This window comes from Microtus pennsylvanicus, chromosome 11 (assembly GCF_037038515.1).
Source record: "Microtus pennsylvanicus isolate mMicPen1 chromosome 11, mMicPen1.hap1, whole genome shotgun sequence".
NCBI lineage: Eukaryota > Metazoa > Chordata > Mammalia > Rodentia > Cricetidae > Microtus > Microtus pennsylvanicus.
In genome coordinates, this window is record NC_134589.1 from 26,051,522 (window position 1) to 26,071,531 (window position 20,010).

General features: G+C 49.9%; 1 protein-coding gene across 4 annotated transcripts in view; it reads right to left on the reverse strand.

Annotated features, from left to right (window-relative positions):
• Ttll6 (tubulin tyrosine ligase like 6) overlaps positions 1-16,928 on the reverse strand; it is a 30,924-nt gene extending 13,996 nt beyond the window's left edge. For 3 of the 4 annotated variants that reach the window (XM_075990976.1, XM_075990979.1, XM_075990975.1), the window contains exons 1-9: positions 16,703-16,928; positions 16,452-16,582; positions 12,441-12,597; positions 11,332-11,475; positions 10,720-10,805; positions 6,020-6,245; positions 3,766-3,941; positions 1,111-1,377; positions 13-187 (exon numbers count right to left, since the gene is read on the reverse strand). In XM_075990976.1, the coding sequence (XP_075847091.1) occupies positions 13-187; positions 1,111-1,377; positions 3,766-3,941; positions 6,020-6,245; positions 10,720-10,805; positions 11,332-11,475; positions 12,441-12,597; positions 16,452-16,582; positions 16,703-16,723 (1,383 nt within the window). In that variant the 5' untranslated portion in view covers positions 16,724-16,928. The remainder of the gene's footprint in view (positions 1-12; positions 188-1,110; positions 1,378-3,765; positions 3,942-6,019; positions 6,246-10,719; positions 10,806-11,331; positions 11,476-12,440; positions 12,598-16,451; positions 16,583-16,702) is intronic. The other variant, XM_075990978.1, reaches the window with a different exon arrangement.
• Between the last annotated feature and the right edge of the window lie 3,082 nt (positions 16,929-20,010).

Below are 20,010 nucleotides of genomic sequence, written 5' to 3' on the forward strand. Positions count from 1 at the left end.
ATCTGAGTTTACTTGTTTGGGGGGATGGATGGCTGTCTTGCACTTCTGCTGCTGTCTCTGTTGCCCGGTTTTCAGGATCTTGTCTCTTGCCTGCTCACCCACAGACTCGCCCAGCATCTCTGTCTTCTTTTCTTTCTTTAGGAATGATTTTTTTTCCTGTTTCTGCCTCAGCTCCTGGATCAGTTGCCTGTTGATTGAAGAGCAGGTGAGTATCATGGAAAGAGTGGAGAGGGGCTAAAGAGATGGCTCAGTGGTTAAGAGCACCTGTTGCTCTTCTATAGGACCCTGGTTCAAATCCTAGCACCCACATGGCAGCTCACTACTATCTGTAACTCCAGCTCCAGGGGATTCTGCAAACACTGAATGCACATACTGCACAGACGTACATGTGCAAAACACCCACAGATACAAAGTAAAATGAAATAGATGGGAGGGAGAAACAGGTTCCTGCACAAGTGACTGAAGGCCAAGAATGGCGTTGGGTAAGATAATCCTTCTGATTATCTCCTGACTAGGGAATAAAGAGCCATCCTTCCAACTACCCCAGACTAGGGAATAGCACCCTTTCAAGGAAGATCGCACAGAAAGGGGGGCATTTACTTCACCCTTCCCTGGAAAGAGGATTTGGGTAGGAGGACTAAGGCCCAGGGGCTCCCATGTTGAGCCACTTCATATGCTGGGCTCTCTGGCCAGTGAATCCTGGGACTGGACGAAAGATGGTACACCAGGGCACATCACCTGGTCTCAGGAGTCAGGAGACAGGGTAATCCTCCGGTGTCATCTTGTTCTATGACCTACTCTCTGCTCTGGCATCCCCTCTCATCAATGGGGAACTTGGTGGGAAGTGGACCTAATCAGATGGTTCCCTTCGAGCTCTTGGATTTCATAAAGCCTGAACACATAACACACTTCTGAGCAGTGGGGCGAGGCATCTGTCCACTCACTGCACTGTGGAATCTTCCAGTTCCTGGTCTTTATGAGACCCGGACCGAATGCTCTTCTGTCACTGCAAGGTTGGGAACTGAGACCCGGAAGTTCTCCCTACCACCTGGGCCACAGGTGGTCGCTACAATCCCCAGCCCACCTCTGCCTGAGCGGAAGTCTTCCTACCGGGCATACAGCTCTCGGGCTCGGGAAGCAACAGTATTCTGGAAGAGGGAGCTATTGTCCTGGAAGAACTTCTCATACTTCTCCAAATTCACACCCGGGTAGATGAGCCGGAATCCGCCACAGTTTTTCTTTTCATATTCCTCGGTTTTCTGTAACCGCACTGCCTGGAAACCCTTGACCTCTTCCATCCTGTTGGGAAAGTGAATGTAGGGCTGCCCTTGTGTCTTCTTGGAAGGGTCATGTCCAAGCTGGGTGCCATCTAGGGCCCTGCATGTAACAGTGGTTGATCAGGATTTGCCAAATAAAAGCAAGAATGTTTGGGACCAGGGGTTCTAGGACTCCCGGGACAGCCGGTGTCACACTGCTCCAGGGAGGCACTTGCAAGGCCTGACAATTCCACCCAAGTCTCATCCACCTCCCCCTTGGCACAATCAGACCAGGCAGACTGTGGCCACCTTCCCATTCCCGGCCCCCATTGCCCTTCTCTGGAGAACAGCAGCTTGTGTTTTGCTAAATGGGAGGACTTCTGAGATGGACTTAATGAGCCTTTGTGAGCCAGGATGCTCTGAAGCATCCTCACCCCACCCCCAGGAGGAAGCTTCCTACACTGCAGCGATGTCAAAAACCACTGAGCTTTCCAGCCAAGTAACACAAAGGAGGCCTTCAGTGTGCCAGCTGACACCTTCTTCCTGAGGGCATCAGGGACAGCAGCACAGTACAAGGCCTTCTGGGGCCCCCCGCAGCAGGGACCCTGGACTCTGGATCTAATTAGAGCCAGTCGAATCTCCCCATGACAGTCTCCTGATGGGAATCGTGGTGTCCTTGGTTCCTTGGACAGAACCACACAGCACAACACTCTACCTCCTTTCCACCTGGCACGTAGAGCAGGAATCACATGATAAAGTGGCTGTGAGCAGACACACGATGTATTGTCCTAGGCTCTGAGAAGGGGTGGTGCAAACTGAAAAGCAATCAGGCACCACCTTGCGCGGGCTCGGGGCCTTCTGGGGGCAGAATCTCTCTGAAGGAGGAAGACCCTGCTTCTAGTGCAAATGCTGCCCCAGGAGAGGCCAAAGCAACTCCTGTCAGCACACGACAGGCCGAGTTGACAAAGCTTGCTTTCCAACAACAACAAGAATTCTTTGGTTTCTTATACTGGTAATGTCTAACTTCACACATGATACTAATCAATTTATTTCATATAATTATATGTGTCCATTTTAACCTCCAGTTTCCAGGAACAAAGACACACACAGTCTTAACAGAACTGTCTAGATTGCTAAATTCTCCACCGTAAAGCAGCTTTCCATACAGGATTCCCATTTGTTAGCAATGATCCACTCTATTGGGCATGGTGATACACATCTGTAATCCCAGCACTTTTGAAGCTGGGGCAGGAGGATTGCAAATTCTGTGGGGGCCTGAAGTACCTTTGATGCTACCTCAAAAAACAAAACAAGAACACATGAAGAATGCATCAAAAGAGCAAACAAAACTCCAAAAGATAAAAACCAAGGACTGGCTGAAGAGATGGTTTGCTAGCTTGAGGATCCTTGGTCAGAGCCCAACAGTCTCATAAAAAGCTGGGCGTGGCTGAGCATGCGTGGCGGAGCAGACATAAGCATGCGCATGCGCACAACCAGCCTAAAACCCTGATGCGGAAGTAGGTGGAGAGAAGAGGATCTCTGGGCTCGCTGAACAGCAGTCTAGCTCCAGAGTCAGGAAGGGACCCTGTCTCAAAGGAATGAGACAGAGATACACAGAATAAGATACCTGATGGCCTTCTGTGGCCTCTGCACATGTGCATACCACACACACAAACACACGCATACACACGTGCATGTGTTAAAGACTACAGCAGAGACCCTGTCTCAAAAATAAAAAAAGAAGAAGACCGTCACAACAGCAAGGCCAGAGAATGTAGCTCAGTGATTGAGGGTTTGCTGTTTGCCTACTATAGGTAATGCCATGAGCTTGAGACCGGTACCTTAGGCTTACTATTCAAGTGCTTCCACAATAGGATACAATTAGGGCTCTTTTAAAAATATGTATTTATTTAGTACATACGTATGCATATATGTATACATGCCACAGAGGGCACACGAGGTCAAAGGACAACTTGGGGGAGCTGGTCCTCTCCTTCCTTCACATGGACTCTAGGGCTGGAATTCAGGTCATCCAGCTGATAGCATCTCACTGCCCCAACAGTCTAGAACCTTAACTTCTAACAAACTGTGGTGCTAGGCACTGTGGTAAAGCTTCATATCATGATGGCATTAAGTCCCCTACTAGCTCATGTAAATGCAGTCTCACTTCACTAAAAGAGCCCCAAAGCTTAAAGAAGTGACAGGAAGGCCACAGAATTGGTAGACCTTAGTTACAGCTGGGAACAGCACAGCCAGCCTCACTGAGGGCAGGGCAGAAAGAGAAGCCAGCTTCACTGAGGCAGGGCAGAAAGAGAAGCCAGCTTCACTGAGGGCAGGGCAGAAAGAGAAGCCAGCTTCACTGAGGGCAGGGCAGAAAGAGAAGCCAGCTTCACTGAGGGCAGGGCAGAAAGAGAAGCCAGCCTCACTGAGGGCAGGGCAGAAAGAGAAGCCAGCCTCACTGAGGCAGGGCAGAAAGAGAAGGCTGCCTGGGGACAGGGCGCTGCCGTACCTGATCTCCCGAGATGGGCACTGCTGCAGGAACCGTCCCCGCTGTCTCTCTTCCTCCAAGACTTTCTTTTTGTCACAGTTCCCCAGGTTGATGAGGACCAATGCGTCATAGAGGAGACTGTCTTTCACCTCTTTATCCAGCTTGGAGTCAGTGGAGAAGCTTGGAGAATGGTTGACCTGTGGCGACAAAACAGCATTTGGGGATCAGGCAGACTAGTGTGAAAGCGGAGGTGAGGCCAAGATGCCACCTTCAGGGCCTGCCTCATGGTCCTAGCTGTGATTGTCAGGGAGCTGAGAGAGGTCTACACTGGAGCCCTTGTGAAGAAAACAGGGAGAGCAGGAAGTAGAATTTCCTCTAGTGTACGCAGGTGGGATTTTGTTTGTTTGTTTTTGAAACAGTCTCTCTCTATTGCCTTAGCTGGCCTGGAACTCAGTATGTAGGCCAGGCCGACCTGGAACAGAGATGCGCCTGCCTCAGCTGCCTGAGGACTGGGATTAAAGGCCGCACCACTGTAGTCTCCTCTGGAAGCAGAGCTCCCGCTCGGCAGGTCCTCGGCCACACGAGTGTGTGTCCTCCCGCTTGTGCTCCCCACAGCCCGGGATGGGAGGAAGAGGCCTGCAGTGACGGGATTAATCAGGCAGGACTGAGACAATAGTGGCTCATGCCTGTAAGCCCCCTCAGGAGGCTGAGGCAAGAGAACTGTCACCAGTTTGGGGCCAAACTAGGCAATGCATTAAGTTTCAGAATAACTTGTGCTCTGAAACGGCACCCTATTTCAAATAAACAAGCAAATACAAACAAAAGGTAGGAGAGAGGAAGGTCGGGAGGAATAAGGAAGGGAAGGAAGGAATGGGGAAGGAAGAAGAGAGAAGTGAGCCCAGCAGTGGTTGTGCACACCATAATCCCAGCACTTGGGAAACAGAGGTGGATGGATCTCTGAGTTTGAGACCAGCCTGATCTACAGAGCTAGTTCTAGAACAGACAGGGCTACATAGAGAAACTCTGTCTCAAAAAGCAAAAGAAAAGGGGGTTGTGGAAGAGGAGGGGAGGGGAAAAGAAAAAGAGGAAAGAACACCAGAGGAAGTAGCACATGCTTTATTTAATCCCTGCACTAGGAAGGCAGAGGCAGGTGGATCTCTGAGACTGAGACCAGTCTGGTCTACAAAGTGAGTTCCAGGTCAAACAAGGCTACATGATGAGGAAAGAAGGAAGGAAGGAAGGAACGAAGGAAGGAATGAAGGAAGGAAGGAAGGGGGGCTGGAGAGATGGCTCAGTGGTTAAGAGCATGGGCTGCTCTTCCAGAGGACCCAGATTCAATTCCCAGCACCCTCATGGCAGCTCATGCCTGTCTGTAACTCTAATTCTAAGGGATCCAGCATCCTCAGACATATATGCAGGCAAAACACTAGTGCACATAAATTAAAAATAAATACATTTTTAAAAAAACTGTAAAGAGAGAGAGGGAGGGAGAGAGCATAAGAGAGAAATACAGAGGCCTACTCTAAGTTTGGAAGCAGAGTGATTCACTCTAGAAAAAAAGAGACAGCTGAAGAAGGCCAGAAGTCTAGTTCCCGCCCACAAATAGTCAATATTGCTCATTTACATTTGTGTTACATTTGTGGGTTTCCAGCAGCTTCTGGAGGCTCGCTGCTGCCGCTTGTTCTCTCTCTGGGGTGGGAGCTCCAAACAGTGCCCCCTTCATGAACCTGAGAATAAGGGTTTAGTGTAAGGGAGGTCACAGTCCCTGGTATTCCAGCTACAACTCCGTATCCTTATTCCTCGTGCATGTTGAATGACTGCTTAAGGTTCCAGCGGACCAATGTAGTCAGGAAGTGAAGCTGCTCAGAAATCTCTGCCTCTTTCCACTCTCGCATGGGGTTGAATCCCCTGGACCGGTGTCTGGAACTGGGTTGCTCAGGTCCCCGAGAGCCAGGAGGCAACGCTGAGAAGGAACAGCCTCTTTGTGGGGAACACAGGAAGCAGAGTGGTCGTTGCACTCACTCGGAGCCTGAGACTGGAGGCAGTTGTAAAGCTGGCTGGACCTCAAGAAGGCACAGTGAATCCTCTAATTTCCAGCCGTCTACCCCCCTCTGGTGGCCACTTCTCAAGCTACGCGTCACGCCCCAGGAACAGCGAGCACCAGGGAAAGGAGGGGCAGGATTGATCGAAACATTACAAGTGAGCCTGGAAGACAGAGTCTCCAGAGCTGAGGCACCCCAGGAATGGGGACAGCTCACACCCCTAACTTCCTTACCTCCAGCAGCCAGGGTTTGAGTTTGCGGTCCAACAAGATGTCAAAGCCCAGGATTTCGAAGCAGGCGCTGTTGAGCGTGTGGCTAGGGAAGCAGGTGTGGTAGTTGTGCTTGATGACGGGGTAAGCCGAGATGAGTGTTTTGATGATGACATCCTCAATGGCCCTCCATATCTGCTCGACGTCATAGCCGTGGGTCTTCATGTACAAGTTGAAAGTGGAGAGTTTCCTGAGAAGGACGTACAGGGCATCAGGCAGGCAGGAGAGTTACTCCCGGTCAGCAACACCATGTATAGCATGGTGAAATCCAGAAACTTCTGGAGATGAAGGCTCCAGGTGCAGGGCTGAAGACCACCCAGAATCCAGAGCAATACTGAGGCTGGATCCAAATGGGAGGGGCCCTGGAGGAGTCACAGCGGCAGACTCCTCTTGTATCCAGAACCTCAGGGCAGGCAGATACACAGCCTGGGACCATTCTTAAAAAAAAAAAAAAAGCGCCAGGCGATGGTGGCGCATGCCTTTAATCCCAGCACTCAGGAGGCAGAGGCAGGCGGATCTCTGTGAGTTCGAGACCAGCCTGGTCTACAGAGCTAGTTCCAGGACAGGCTCCAAAGCCACAGAGAAACCCTGTCTCAAAAAACCAAAAAAAAAAAAAAAAGCATCTGTGTGCTGGGTATTGGATGGAGAGCTACAAGAACAAACACACACACAAACGCACGCGCACACACACACTCCTCACATTACTGTTTCACTTCTGCTTTGGCAGCAGTAAGTTTCTCAGCCTTTGGTGACCTTTGGAATCGTGGAATGGTTGGGTGGTGGTGGCGCACGCCTGTAATCCCAGGCAGAGGCAGGAAGATCTCTGAGTTCAAGGCCAGCCTGGTCTACAAAGCGAGTTCCAGGACAGCTAGGGATACACAGAGAAACCCTGTTTAGAAAAGAAGAAAGAAAGAAACATGTGGGGGCCTTTGAAGGACACTGACACCTTGGTCACACTTCCGTCCTCTGAGGAGATTCTGGGATCACTGAAAACAAAGTCCCGCTTTAGGACTGCCTACAGACAAGAGCAGCCCCAAGACGTTTCCATACCTAGAGTCACTACCTGTCCCAGGCAATCTGTACTGTCCCCAATTTAAACACAAAGTCCCAGGTCCCGGAAACCTCTCCATCTCTGGTGGCCTGCGGTGCCTGGTCACCCAGCCATAGAGAGAGGCAGCTGCCAAGGCTCACAGCCAGAGTTTGGTCTCAGCATCCACATGGTGGAAGGAGAGAGCTGATTCCTATAGACTGTCCTCTGTCCTCACAGGTACACTGTGGCACCATGGCATTCCCCCCATCATGGCACCCCCCGAATAAATAACTGTAATTAAAACTTTGTTTCTTTGTTTTTCTATGTAGTACTGGCCATTCTAGATCTCACTCTGTAGACCAGGCTAGCCTCAAACCCAGAGATTCACCTGCCTCTGCCTCATAAATACTGGGATTAAAAATGTGAGTCACCAGGCCCAGCTAAAAGTTTTGGGTTTCAGTGTTGGTTTTTTAAATGACACAGGGTTTCTCTGTGAAACAGCTCTGGCTGTCCTGGAACTCGCTTTGTAGACCAGACTTGCCTAGAACTCAGACATTCACTTGCCTCTGCCTCCTGAGGGCTGGGATTAAAGGTGTGTTTCACCACTGCCTGGCAAAAAGAAAATATTTTTTTAAAAAAGTCATCTCACTGGACTGTTAAGGCCAGAAAGGAAGGAGCAGGCCTGCCAGCCAAGGAGCTGATGTTAAGGAGCAGGCCTGCCAGCCAAGGAGCGGATGCTAAGGGACCGTGCAAGTGAAGGTCTGTGCAACTGCCACTTCTGTCCTAGGAAACCTGAGGACCACAAGTCAACACGCGGGAAACACCCAAGATGTATTTGTGTAAGGACAGATAAGCAAAGGCTCTCAACACAAAGGCCATTTCCCTCCCCTCCTTTGTCAGGTAGAAGCATTGTGCTTAAACGGAATTTCTATATTGTTGGAAAAGCCAAGACGTCCTAGTAAGAAAAAAAAAACATTCAATTTGCCTAATTGGCAAATAAACTTCCCTGGAATAGACTACGTGGGTTACAAAGCACAACACAACCTTTTCTTGATGACTCAGGGCCCATCACCATGAATATTCTCTGCCTGGCAATTTCCTGACGCCCAGCGGTGACTCAGTTCACGTTAACACCAGGTCTGTGCCAGGCACGCCAAAAGATGACAATATCTGGTGCCTGAGTCCCTCCATGCTCACAGGTTTTCTCTTTTCCTCTCCAACCGACTGGAGCCCTGCTCCCACTGACCTAGAACCCCATGAAGAAGGTTGGGGGGCTGGAGTGCCTCAATTTGCGTCAGTTACTAACTCTGAGGAGGCAAGAGAGCATGAGGGAGGAGGCCTTTCAAGAAGAGAAAGAGAAAGGAGGAAGAAGGGATGGGAAGAAGAGAAAGGAAGGGGGAGGAGTAAGGGGCAATAAGAGAAGCGCACTGAAGAGCAAGGACGCACTATGGGCTGAATATGTCCCTCCAAGTTCAGGCGTTAGAAACGGGGCCTCCAGTGCCGTACTGTTGGGAGACCTGACCTTTGGAAGGCCTCTGCCCTCTTAAGTGGATTAATCTGTGCACGGTTGAAAGGGTTGTGGGTGTGGCTCTATTATAAAATCAGGCTCTCTGGCACACTGGCTGAGCTGAGGAGAGATGGGCCTCTAGGGGAGAGAGAGAGACTGAGCCAGAAGAGGCCAGGGTGGAAGCCCTGGGGGCAGGTGACTGCTCCAAAGGAGAGCTGACCCAGAGAAGAGCAGAGTCAGAGGGGGAGAGAGGAGAAGCTGGGCGGTATGAGAGGCTCCATACGAGAACACTTGTGTAGCATGTGAGAGGCCCTGGGTTAAATGTGTGTGTTTCTATCTCTAGCTCCAGGGTCTTACTATATAGCCCATATAAGCTAGCCTGAAACTTATAATCCTCCTGCCTCAGTCTAGAAAGCCCCTGAGTCCTAGGACCCAGCACCACCGTATGCCAACCACACCACAACACCTGGAAATAATATTAAAAGAAGGCTAATAAAGTCTCTTCGACTACAAAAAATTAGTAGTGCCAGAATTCTAGGCTGCAGCGCAGGTCACTCGAGCCTCACAGGGACACCATGAGGAGGGCAGGACAGGGCAGGTTATCTCATTGGTTGTATCTTAAAACCCAGGGATGGAGGCTCGGAGACAAAGAAACTTGTCTAGGCTAACTCTGCAGATAAAGATCAAAGTGGGGGTGACTGGCAGGTCTGCCTCACCAGGGATGCTGAACACACATCAGTACAGGAGGCTCCATGGCACCCGCACTGGGTGGGAAGAAGAAGTGACAGAGTTTCAGACATGGCACTGGCACCCTCTAAAAGAGGGCATGGCTGAAGTTGCACCTGCAGTCTCAGCCCTCGAGGCAGGAGGATTGGGAATTTGAGGCTACCCTGGGCCACAGAATGCCTTCTAACCAGCCTTAGTTACTACATATCAAGACTTGCCTCAAAAATACTAGGGGACCAGGCGGTGGTGGTGGCGCACACCTTTAATCCCAGCACTCGGGAGGCAGAGGCAGGGGGATCTTTCTGAGTTCGAGGCCAGCCTGGTCTATAAAAGCTAGTTCCAGGACAGGCTGAAAAGCTGCACAGAGAAACCCTGTCTCGAAAAATAAACAAACAAACAAAACCACTTGGGGAAGTGAAGGCAAGACGATCAGGAGGTAAAAATCATCACCTTCAACCAGAAGCAACACACATGTGCGCACGTACACACACACACATCCTCCTCCCAAGAAGGCTCTACCTGTCATAGCCCATATACTAAGATGCCCTATGCCTCCCTGCCGGCACCATGACGTTGGCATAGTGAACAGAGCTGCAATTGCAGTACTCAGAGCTGAGTGGTGTGACCTTGGGCCGCTTAACCTCTCTGTGACTCAGTTCCCTCATCTGGGAATTGGAGATGGGACCTAACACCTCCCTACCCAAGTTCCTGAGTGCTCTGGTGTCGCCCTGGCCAGCGTGGTGGTGAAAACCCTACAACGAACACACAGGCACCTGCACCGGCACCCTGATGCTCCCTTGGCCTCCGCATCTCAGCCCAGCCAAGCTCATACAACTCGGTCTGCCTTCCTCTCAAACGCAAGCTGCTAAGGCAATACCATGAGCAGAAAAGCTGCTTATGGGGGGGGGGAAGAAACCCAAACCCGCAGGAATCCCTTAATTTCCCCAACCTGAAGGCTGGCTAGCCACGGGTCAAGTGACTCCAGGGCATCATGACACATGGGTTGAGAATCTCTAATGGACCAACACCCCAGGGAACTACAGAGCGAGGGATCACAGCTGCCAAGTCCTTCTCACCTGGCAGCCTAGCAATCCCTAAAGGCTGTTGGTCTGGAAACATCAGGAGGGCAACCGTCACAAGGTATGTTTCGGTGTGTGTATGTTTTCTGCCGGGGAAACCGTTCGGTTTATCTCCCTCCTCCCAGCCTCCCAGGGTTTACAGCATGGCCTTCTTTTAATGATTAACAGCCCAGAGCTCTGACATGAGATGAACTGTCTGTTCTGAGCTGAGAGGCAAAGCCGGCTTTGCCAGATCGTGTGACCCGAGGCGGAAATCCTGGCAGGGACTGAGTGGGTTTGGGAAGAACCCTGGAAAGCCGAGTGAAGCATCCATCCCTCCTACCTCTTGCTGCCAGAATGACCGTCTTGAACGAAGTTGGAACTGTGCTTGTTGATGGAATAGTTCGTCAGGTGCATGCAAATCTCATCCTGGGGAAAGAGACACAAGACTGGGGGTCAGGCTGAAGCACGGGCCTCCTGTGTCCTCTCTATTCACTGTCCCCCACCACACTCCCATCGTCCCTGAAGCCTAAAGGGATGGGGGAAGGGATTTATAGGCACATGTAAAGGGGCGGACAGGAGGTAAAAAGGGATATCCCATAGCCTGGAGTACAAGAGATCCCAGCTCTTTCTGAGACTGAGGGAGAGAGGAAGGTTGGAAACCTCCCATGACCTTCTCTCCTTGAGCACTTCTACACTGTAGCTCTGGTGCTGGTGTCAGGAAGGCCTGGCCATGCGTCCCACTTTCTAGCTGAGTGACCCCAGACAAGTCCCCTATACCTTGCAAAACGGGGCTAATAACCCCTATCTTGGAGGGCTCCTGGGAGGACTAAATGAGAAACCCCTGGAACTTGGAACACAATAAGTGTTCATGGGGTGTCTGCCAGCTCCGTGGTATCTGAGGATGCCCTCGTGCCAAGGGAAAAGGGAAGGCAGCATGTCCCCTTCAGCTCACCAGGTTGTCTGTGCTGGGGTGGGAGTAAGAGGTGGTGGCAAAGCGAGCCAGTCCTTCATTGTACACAAAAACCCTGAGAGGGTCACAGGAGGTCACCAGCACGTAGACCCGCAAGTCAAACTTGAACCCGTCGATGATGAAGGGCTGGGGGAGAGGAGAGAAGTCACGCAAGCATCTGGAGGTAACAGTCACAGGTAAAGGTGGCTAGCTCCCACCTCTCTCTTGGAGCCAGCTCCGGCATTGCCTAGTGGTGTAAAGTGTGGGCATGCCCAGTGTGGGGAGCAGGATAAAGAGGTTTAGTCTCTCTGGGTCCTGACAATTGGGGAGGTCACCAAACCACACTGTGCAAGCAGCCCTCTAAGAGATGGAGATGGCTGAACAACTGAACAGAGCAGTTCAGAAATCCTTCCAAGACAGGACCTGTGGTTTCCAGGGCAACATCACAGGTGCCTTCTCCAAGAGCTCTAGAGCTCTTCTCTTTTTTTCTTTTTTTAATTAATTAATTATTATGTATACAATATTCTGTCTGTGTGTATGTCTGCAGGCCAGAAGAGAGCACCAGATCTCATTACAGATGGTTGTGAGCCACCATGTGGTTGCCGGAAATTGCACTCAGAACCTTTGGAAGAGCAGGCAATGCTCTTAACCACTGAGCCATCTCTCCAGATGCTCTTCTATCAAGGGGCTCCTGGACATTTTGTCTTGGGGAAGCCAGCGCTTCCTCCTCTCACCCACACTTCTAGAAGGACCCCTGTCTGCAGTGGGCTATATCACTGTGGTCCGTGACTCCCTCTGCCCCAGGCAGCGGGGAAAGTTGGTGACTATGAGCTCTTTCAGATGACTCCCCTCTCTCAAGTGAGGCGGAGACATCCCCCCCACTCCATGCTTTCATCCACTCGAGGGGGAGGTCATCCGGGGGAGGCTACATCAGTGGTAGAGACTGCCAGGGCGAGCGAGGGACATGGTGACCCCAGAAGGCTTGGGTCTGAGCAAATCCAAGGCACGAGGCAGACTCAGTTTCATCTCCGCCTCTGCCTTCCACTGCTTTCTGTCCCACAGAGCCTGAAGCTGCTGTGGGCAATAAATCCATAACGGCGGCGAGGAAGTACCTTTGAAATATAAAGCTGACAGATCATATCCTCCCCGGGCTTGATCTCTTTCACCGTCCGGGTGATGAATATGCCTCTCCCTTGGCAGCCAGAGTCCGGTTTGCAAATGTATGTCTTATTTTTTCTTGTCCTGCTGTAAGTCTGCAAATCTCCCCAGCTGCCATAGCAGGGAGGGGACAAGACACACCGTTAGCTCAGGAGCAAGGCGAAGGAAAACTATTTATCTTCATTCTTTTTATGTGTATGGGTGTTTTGTCTACATGTCTGTCTGGGCCCTGTGTCTGTGTGTCCGGTACCTGAGGGGGCCAGAAGAGTGTGTTAGGTCCCCTGGGACTGGAGTCCCAGGCACCTGTGAGGCACCATACCTGTGGATACTGGGAATCGAACCTTGGTCCTCTGGAAGACCAGTAAGTGCTCTTAACTGCTGAGCCCTTTTTCTAGCCCCAGGAGACTCTCTATGAAAACAGAAGAGAGAAGCTACGGATGGGACAAAGTCCTGGTGTTGAAAGACAGACACACAGTAGTCCAGCAGTGGGAGACACTGAGCTTTAAGGAAAACTGACACTGGATTCGAACCCAGCCTACACCACATCCCAGCTGTGTAATCCTTTACTGGTTTCGTTTCTTCATCTCCATCATCTCTACCTTGTGAATAATGAGACCTGTCTCATGTGTTCCTTAGTTACATGACAGAAATTGGCCTGGGTGATGTGAGGTGCTCCAGGTAGCTTGACTTGGGCTTATGCATAGGACATTTGGAGTTTTGCACCCGGCTTACAAAAGTGTGACTTGGACAAATGTCGCTTCCTCCTGTCTGGACTTCAGTGTCTCACTGTGATGCCTCCACTGAAGCCAGGAGGCCAGGAAGGCAAATCACACCCTTGAATGTAGTCTGAAGAAAGTATGCTTAAGGCTGGCGGTGGAGGTCAGCGGATAGAGTGCTCGCCTAGCATGCACGAAGCTCCGGGTTCAGTCTCCACAACCATACAGACTGGGTAGAATAGCACACAGCTGTGATCCCAGCACTCAGGCGGTGGAGGCAAAGGATTAGCAAGCAGCTCCAGAACCTCCTTATTTACATAGCAAATCCAAAGCCAGCCTGGGTTACATGATGCCATGTCTCAAAAAAGAAAAAAAAAGTATACTCAGAAGAAAGAAAGAAACTAAATTAAAAATGACATGGCCAGCCAGGTGTGGTGGAGCTCACCTTTAATCCCAGCACTCGGGAGGCAGAGGCAGGTGGATCTCTGTGAGTTCGAGACCAGCCTGGTCTACAGAGCTAGTTCCAGGACAGCCAGGACTACACAGAGAAAACCAGTCTCAAAACAAAACAAAACCAATATCTGTGAGGGGGGGCGGTGCTGGAGAGATGGCTCAGAGGTTAAGAACACTGGCTGTGCTTCCGGAGGTTCGGAGTTCAATTCCCAGCAACTACATGGTGGCTCACAGCCATCTGTAAAGAGATCTGGTGCCTTCTTCTGGTGTGCAGGCATACATGCAGGCAGAACAGAAAGAAAGGAAGGAAGGAAGAAGGAAGCAAGCAAGTGATATGGTGATATGCGGGCTGGAGAGATGACTCAGTGGTTAAGAGTACTGACTGTTCTTCCATGGGTCCCAGGTTCAATTTTCAGCACCCATATGGCAGCTCACAACTGTCTGTAACTTCAAGATCTGACACCCTCACACAGACATACACGCAGGCAAAACACCAATGTATATCAAATAAAAATAATGTGTTTTTTTTAAAAGTGATATGGTGGTATGTACCTGTACTTTCGACATTTAGGAGGCGAAACAGGCAGACTGAGAGTTTGGGCTAGCCTCGGCTATATACTGAGAAAATAAAGGTGGGCCGGGTGATGGTGGTACATGCCTTTCATCCCAGCACTTAGGAGACAGAGGCAGGCAGATCTCTGAGTTCAAAGCCAGCCTGGTTTACAGATTGAGTTCCAGGACAGGACAACAGGGGGACTCTTACATAGAGAAAGCCTGTCTCGAAAAACCAAAAGAAATAAAAAATGAAAGTTAATAAACAAAGATGGATGAAAAGGAAGGAAACCGAATTAACGGATTATATGGGTCTCAGTCTTGCTATGCACATGTTTTGTGCTTTATCTCAAAGGAATCATCTGTCCATTTATTTTAATATTTATTTATTTATTATGTATACAATATTCTGTCTGTATGCCTGAAGTCCAGAAGAGGGTGCCAGACCTCTTTACAGATGGTTGTGAGCCACCATGTGGTTGCTGGGAATTGAACTCAGGACCTTTGGAAGAGCAAGCAATGCTCTTAACCACTGAGCCATCTCTCCAGCCCTGTCCATTTTTTTTTTGTTTTTTTGTTTTGTTTTGTTTTTCGAGACAGGGCTTCTCTGTGGCTTTGGTTTTTTTTTTTTTTTTTTTTTTTTGGTTTTTCGAAACAGGGTTTCTCTGTGGTTTTGGAGCCTGTCCTGGAACTAGCTCTTGTAGACCAGGCTGGTCTCGAACTCACAGAGATCCGCCTGCCTCTGCCTCCCGAGTGCTGGGATTAAAGGCGTGCGCCACCATCGCCCGGCTAAAAGCATTTTTTTTTTTTTTGGTTTTTCGAGACAGGGTTTTTCTGTGGCTTTGGAGCCTGTCCTGGAACTAGCTCTGTAGAACAGGCTGGTCTCAAACTCACAGAGATCCACCTCCATCTGCCTCCCGAGTGCTGGGATTAAAGGCGTGCGCCACCACTGCCCAGCTCATCTGTCCATTGAGGAAGTCAACAAACTACAGTGTCCACAATGGCTGTGAAATCTGGAGGCTCCTGCAGTCAGAATGGTAAACACACTTCCTTTGAAATGGATGCTGAGCCCAGAAGACTGTTCAGACACTTTCTAAAGAGTCTTCAAGCCCCAGGGCTCTTAGCTTAGGAAAGACTGGTGGCTAGGAGAGGATGGGATCTGTGCTCTGTGAATGCAATTCTTTTTAAAACATCTTCTTAGATTTTTAAACTTTTACATGTGAGTTTTGCCTAGAAGTATGTATATGCACCGTGTGGATGCTGGGGCCGAAACCTGGGTCCTCTGCAAGAGCAACAAGTGCTCTTGGTTGCCGACTCAACTCTCCAGTCCGTTTGAATGTAATTCTGAAGGTGACATTTCTTCACCACCACCACCCTTTCACGAGGCCTCATTGTACCCCAGGTCTTTTTTTTTTTTCTTGTTACTTAGGGAAGGATCTAGAGCAGGGTTCTCAACTTGTGGATTGCATGACCCTTTCTCGGGGGTTACCTAAGACCAGCGGAAAACACAGGTATTTACAATCTGATTCATAACCGCAGCAAAATTACAGTTATGAAGTAGCAACAAAAACAAGTTTATGGTTGAGGTCACCACAACACGAGAAATTGTATTAAAGGGCACTCGGGAGGCAGAGGCAGGCGGATCTCTGTGAGTTCGAGACCAGCCTGGTCTACAAGAGCTAGTTCCAGGACAGGCTCCAAAGCCACAGAGAAACCCTGTCTCGAAAAACCAAAAAAAAAGAAAAAAAAGAAAAGAAAAAAAAAGAAAATGTATTAAAGGGTCGCAGCATTAGGAAGGTTGAGAACCACTGATCTAGAGAACTGCACATTCTGGAGTGGAAGGAAGGGTTGGTGGTTGTTCATGCTGTCAAATGGGACAGGCTAGGCTCCTGTTCTAGGACCCAACCACAACCTCACTTTCTCCTTAGAAATTCAGAAACTACACAAGGAAGTGGTTGGAATAAGTTCAAATCCAACAGCTTTCAAGGTCAGAACAAACTTTCATCCTAACTGTGGGTCCGTGGGTCCAACCTCCAGGGCACTCAGCCGCTAATCGTCATTTTATTTTACAGGCAGAGCCTGTGTTTTCTCAGCCTTGGACACACCCTTTACCTTTTTCTCTCTGAACAGTAGGAAGAAATATAGAAGGTAATATGGGAAGGGAGAGTGGCAGCCAGGGAATCAGGGCAAAGAGAACAAAGGGAAGCGGAGAAGAGACAGAAGTAGCAAGTAGTGGGGACTTACTCAGCAGGAAGACACCAGGTCCTAGGGAAGAAGTGGAAGTCCTTAGGAAATAGCTTTAGCATACGACTCATATTCCGGGCCAGCAAGTCCTTGCGACAGATCTCACTCATGCCAGGAAAATGATTGATTTTCTGCAAAGGAAGCCGGAATTCACGAGCAGTTCTGGCTGCGTGGAAGTGGGGTTGCAGGAGGGCTGTGATCAAAATGGGGTCAGCTTTGGCTAGATGCCACCCATCCAGGGAGGAACGCACCTGGTAACTCTTCATTTCCATCACGCGCTCGAGCGACACCGAGTAGTCGGTCCAGTAGAGAGTCCAGTCCTCACTGTCACCGGCCTCTCGAAGGCCATACTGCTGGGCAGCCCTGCGCACTGTGAAGGTGTTAAAGGAAGAAAGGGCTGTGGGTCACAGAAGCAGGCATGGGCTCCATATGCTCCCAGACCGAGTACAGCAACCAGAGAGCAGGCTTCTGGGGACCGGAAGCCATCTTGCCTCGTGGGCAGGGCAGGGAAAGAGTGTAACAGTGGTAATACTCTGGGCTGTATGGGATGGATGTCAGGCCTAGCCTGGCTTCCCTTTCCCAGGAAGCAGGCCTCTGGCTTGCCTCCAAACACTAAACCCTGAATGTAGAGCAATCCTTAGCCATAATCTAGAGCCAGGCTTATTCAGTGAGATAAACTAGTGGGGAGAAAACACGATGAGTCTCGGGCTAGCCTGAGCTACCTAGTGAAACCCTGTCACAAATACATACGTACATACATAAATTACGACTATAGGTGATGCACGCCACTGTGGCCCAAACCTGCGACCCTTAGAATGAGATTTCCCAGTTTCCTCTAACAGTCTGTGGAGCCAGGAGAACCAAGGATTTGAGGCCCAGTTCTTTACCCTCGGGGAACACACAGGGGTGACCCATTCCCACCCCTCGGTCCCCAGCCTGGATCCCGTGAACACAGATGCTCACCACTGTCATACCGGCAGTTGGATAGATTGATCACCAATCATCTGGAAAAGAGAAAAAGGCAAACAGCAAGACAGAGACAGATCCCCTGACCAGAACACGGGGCTGGAACCAGACACACATGTCCCAGCTGCCACAGGGAGCCCGCAGGGCCTACCCATCCCATCACTGAGGATGGGGGTGCAAAGGGGTGCAGAGTGGCAGGAACCGTGGACTTGTGGTTCCGTTATCACTTATCTATTCTGTTATTATTTGTATATACTTATCATTCTGTTACTGTCTATGAATTACAATTAGGGTTAATTTTGCTTTCGGCTTCATGTTAGCATCACTGCCCCCACCCCCTTTTTAATTTTGTCAGCAGTGGAATTTGAACCCAGGCCCTCCCAGCCAAAAGGTAAACGGTCTTTGACTCCAAGCTACATTCCCAGGGTCCCTCTGCTTTTACACCATCAGCTCAACAGGGACAGGGATTTTAAAAATCACACATTTTGGCTAAAATATTGTCTCCTTCTTCTCTCCCCACTAAGGGAAGCTATTTAAAAAGGAGAGAAGCACAGCCGAGTGTGAACCCAGAACCAGAGTGGACAAGCTGCAGCCGGGGCTGCAAGTCACCGCGCTCCTGTTTCCCTGGAAGTGTGTCAAATTCCCAGGACCTGCGCGCGCCCGCGCTGCGCTTACACTCCTTCAGCAAGGAGCTCCCTCCCCACCCAGTCTTTAAAAAGCACTTACACACAAATAGCGCGAACACTAGAACAAGGTGTGACTCCAGGTTATACACGCTATTATGAGATTCCATAAAACAGAACACACTGAGTGTGGCTTCTTTTATGTCAACTGAAAGCAGTGTGGTCTTGACAAGCCAAGCCCGTGGAGTCTCCTTCTCCTCTCAGCCACCAAGGCCCTCTTCCCTGCGGTCCTCCCTGTTCTTATCAACACTGACCCCGTGCTCCCCACCCTGCCTCCTCGTTTTCTGATACTAACCTTTTTCTCTTCCTCTTCTTCTTGCCATGCTGCTGGGCATTCTGAAGCCTCTTTTGTGTGTTCTCTCTCACAAAAGCCAGGGTGACGAGTTCTTTTAGCTCTTCTAGATCTTCTGTAGAACTACTACTTTCCTCCCTCTCTTCGCCCCTTCCTCACTTTCCGAAGTCAGGCACTGTGGCATCTTCCCAGCCCTGGAGGAGGCTCTGGGGAAACACCAGCCCTCCCTGGATAGAGTGCAGAGCGAACAGAAGTTGCGTGGTTCCACCTGCAGGGGGCCCTCCACCCCTGCTCATCTGGGCGGTGAACCAGGGTTCCCAGACAACGGACAGTAGTTTATAAAAAATGCAGCCCTCTCCTGCTAAGCATTTGGTGCACGCCAATTCCACCTTTGCCAAGGGCTCTGACCTTGGGGACTCACTTAGCCAACTGCGGCCTTGGTTTTGGCCATCTGGGGTTTTCGGAGAGAGGCTGAGCCGCTCTGCACGGTACCAGCTGGTAAACAATCTTATTATTAAAGCGTGTGTCTGGAGACAGCCTCAGAACTAAGCCTCAAGTTTTCCTAGCTAAGGGTATTGAGTCCCGAGGGTGCACTGGAGGCGGGCTGAGTCTGTTAACTGTTGCCAGGCTACGTTCAGTCTTCCACACAGCAGGACGCAGGCATGATTTAGGTAGGGCACATAGGTGGCTGTAAATCCATGGATGTGGGTACGGAGCTGGAACGGAACTCAAGGCTTCTGGAAAACTAGTACCTGCTCTGAACTGCTGAGACAACTCTCCAGCCCCCGAATATATATTAAAATATATCCAGTGTTCAGCCTCCACAGCTCTTTAGGAACGCACTTAGTCCACCCTCTACCTAAGCCAGGTCTTTGGGCCCCATTCAGATTACACCCTCATAGGTAAGACTCCTATGGCCATAAACTACTCCCACTTTCTCTCTTCCTCCCCCCACCACCCTCATCGCCCCAGCCCTTCTCCTTTGATGGCCACAGGCCTTTTGCTCCTTGCTACCTGTTCTATTATTTGGATTAAAAAGGGAAAAAAGATTATTATCATTCAGATTATTAGTGCAATCATGTTAAAGATGACCTTAAAAATGAGAGGGCAGCTGGGTGATGGCTGCACACGTCCTTAATCCCAGCACTCGGGAGGCAGAGGTAGGCGGGTGTCTGTGAGTTCAAGGGCAGCCTGGTCTACGGAGTAAGTTTCAGGACAGTCAGGGCTACACAGTAAGTTTCAGGACAGTCTTAGAAAACAAACAAAAACAACCAACAAAAAAAGGAGGGTAGACACCACCTGTGGCTTGCCTATTCTAACAAAGCAACTTTGCCTTGGCTATGAATTCTCTTTAATTCTTAAATTGTAATTATTCTGACATTATATTAACTATTTTTATGGTTTCTTTCTGCCCATTTAATGTCACACCATAAAGGCAAAGGCCCATTTATGTTGGAAAAAATTGCATGTCTCTAGACATGAGTTTGGATTCAAACTCAGACTTTTGGTGACACACACTTAACCTGCTGAGTCATCTTAATGGCCAGCATATTCCTGGCTTTTAATGGCTATGAAACATTCTATAGAAGGAATGTGCCTAAAGTAAACCAACCCTTTC